The 1,494-nt window shown below is 39.4% G+C and overlaps 1 protein-coding gene across 1 annotated transcript in view; it reads right to left on the bottom strand.

Annotated features, from left to right (window-relative positions):
• Nucleotides 1–1,043, bottom strand: part of LOC105623233 (rho guanine nucleotide exchange factor 28) — a 23,152-nt gene extending 22,109 nt beyond the window's left edge. Inside the window, exon 1 of the mRNA XM_012204633.1 lies at nt 1,004–1,043. Coding sequence (XP_012060023.1) covers nt 1,004–1,043 — 40 coding nt within the window. The remainder of the gene's footprint in view (nt 1–1,003) is intronic.
• Between the last annotated feature and the right edge of the window lie 451 nt (nt 1,044–1,494).

Here is a 1,494-nt window from a genome sequence, read left to right on the forward strand (position 1 = left end):
TAATATGTGTGTTTCTATACATTTAAAGTTATAACTTCTCTTCTCTCTCTCTCTCTCTCTCTCTCTCTCTCTCTCTCTTCACTTTGAGGTATTGATTACCTCAAGAATATTCTTTTGTTTCTGTCCAACATAAATAGCAATGATAGATACATATACGTGTATGTACTACACAAGACACATCAAGCTTACTGGTACGTAAAATGCATCTCACTCCAATACACACATTACGACGTTCCTTCCTTTTATATTTATGTATGCAACGTTCATTATAATGTTCATATAATAAAATCTTTGTTAATTTATTTTCTAAAATAAAATAACATACATTTTTTCCTATTTTATTTATATTCAATAATATTTATTTATTCCTTGATAAGAGATGTTTTAACAAAGGACATCATGTACGTATTTTAAGACTGTGATAGTGATTATGTAATCACTAAATTATTCTTATCAGTGTTTAAAATGTAAATCACTTTTTAGAATTTTAAAATAATAAAGTAAATATTTTTTCCTCATAAATAAAATTTCAGATCTTATTCTTGAAATATATCACAAACGAAAATATTAGGAAAATATATAATATATGTAATATGATACTTTCATCAGTATTTTCCTCAGTATTTTACACTTTCATACGAGATATTTTTCAAGAATTCAACATTCTAACTTTTTTGACACACACACACACACACACGCGCGCGCGCGCGCGCGCGCGCACACACACACACACGCACACGCACGCACGCACACACGCACGCACACACAAACAGTCAATTTCTCTCTCATTCTTCGGAAATATTCGATATTAAAATTGATAGGTTTCAATATGTTTTGATCATACATTGTATGTCAGTCAATAAACGATACATATAAGATATAAATAAATGTTTGGCTCGCGGCAAACATGCCGCGTACCTATGCTACATTTACGCCTACACAACAAACACCCATCCACGCATCTTCTTATGACAGACAGAGAGAAAGCCGAGAGGCGACTCACCGGAGGAAAACGGGGCGAGCACCTCCTGCCGCTTCTCCATCGTTTGTCACGTCTCTTTCGAGCGTATCTTCGGGTGGTCGCACCTCACACTTCTCGAAGACTGCACGGACTGCAACAGTCGAAAAGAAACGGTTTAAGAAACGCGTACGACGAGTAAGCAGAGATCGAGGCGCGACGCGACGGGCGCTCCGTCGGAGCGCCATAGAAATCCGTAAATTCTCCTCTTCCGTGTTCTCTACTTCTCTCGCGATCACAGATAGAGGTTCAAATACCGCTTGCGAATTTAAAAAAATAATATAATGAGAAAAGAAAGAAAGCCCAAGCCGTGGCTCGCGAGGAGAAATTCATTTACGGACACCCGTCCATGCGCGTGCGCGCGCGCACATTTTGTGCGCGCCAGGTAGATCGTTGACAGGTGGATCGTGATCCACCGTTGATGAATCGATCGCGCGTCCCGACTCCCACGCGATTCCCATTTCCCGCACCCGCGG

Source organism: Atta cephalotes (genome assembly GCF_000143395.1).
Source record: "Atta cephalotes unplaced genomic scaffold scaffold00054, whole genome shotgun sequence".
NCBI classification, from domain to species: domain Eukaryota; kingdom Metazoa; phylum Arthropoda; class Insecta; order Hymenoptera; family Formicidae; genus Atta; species Atta cephalotes.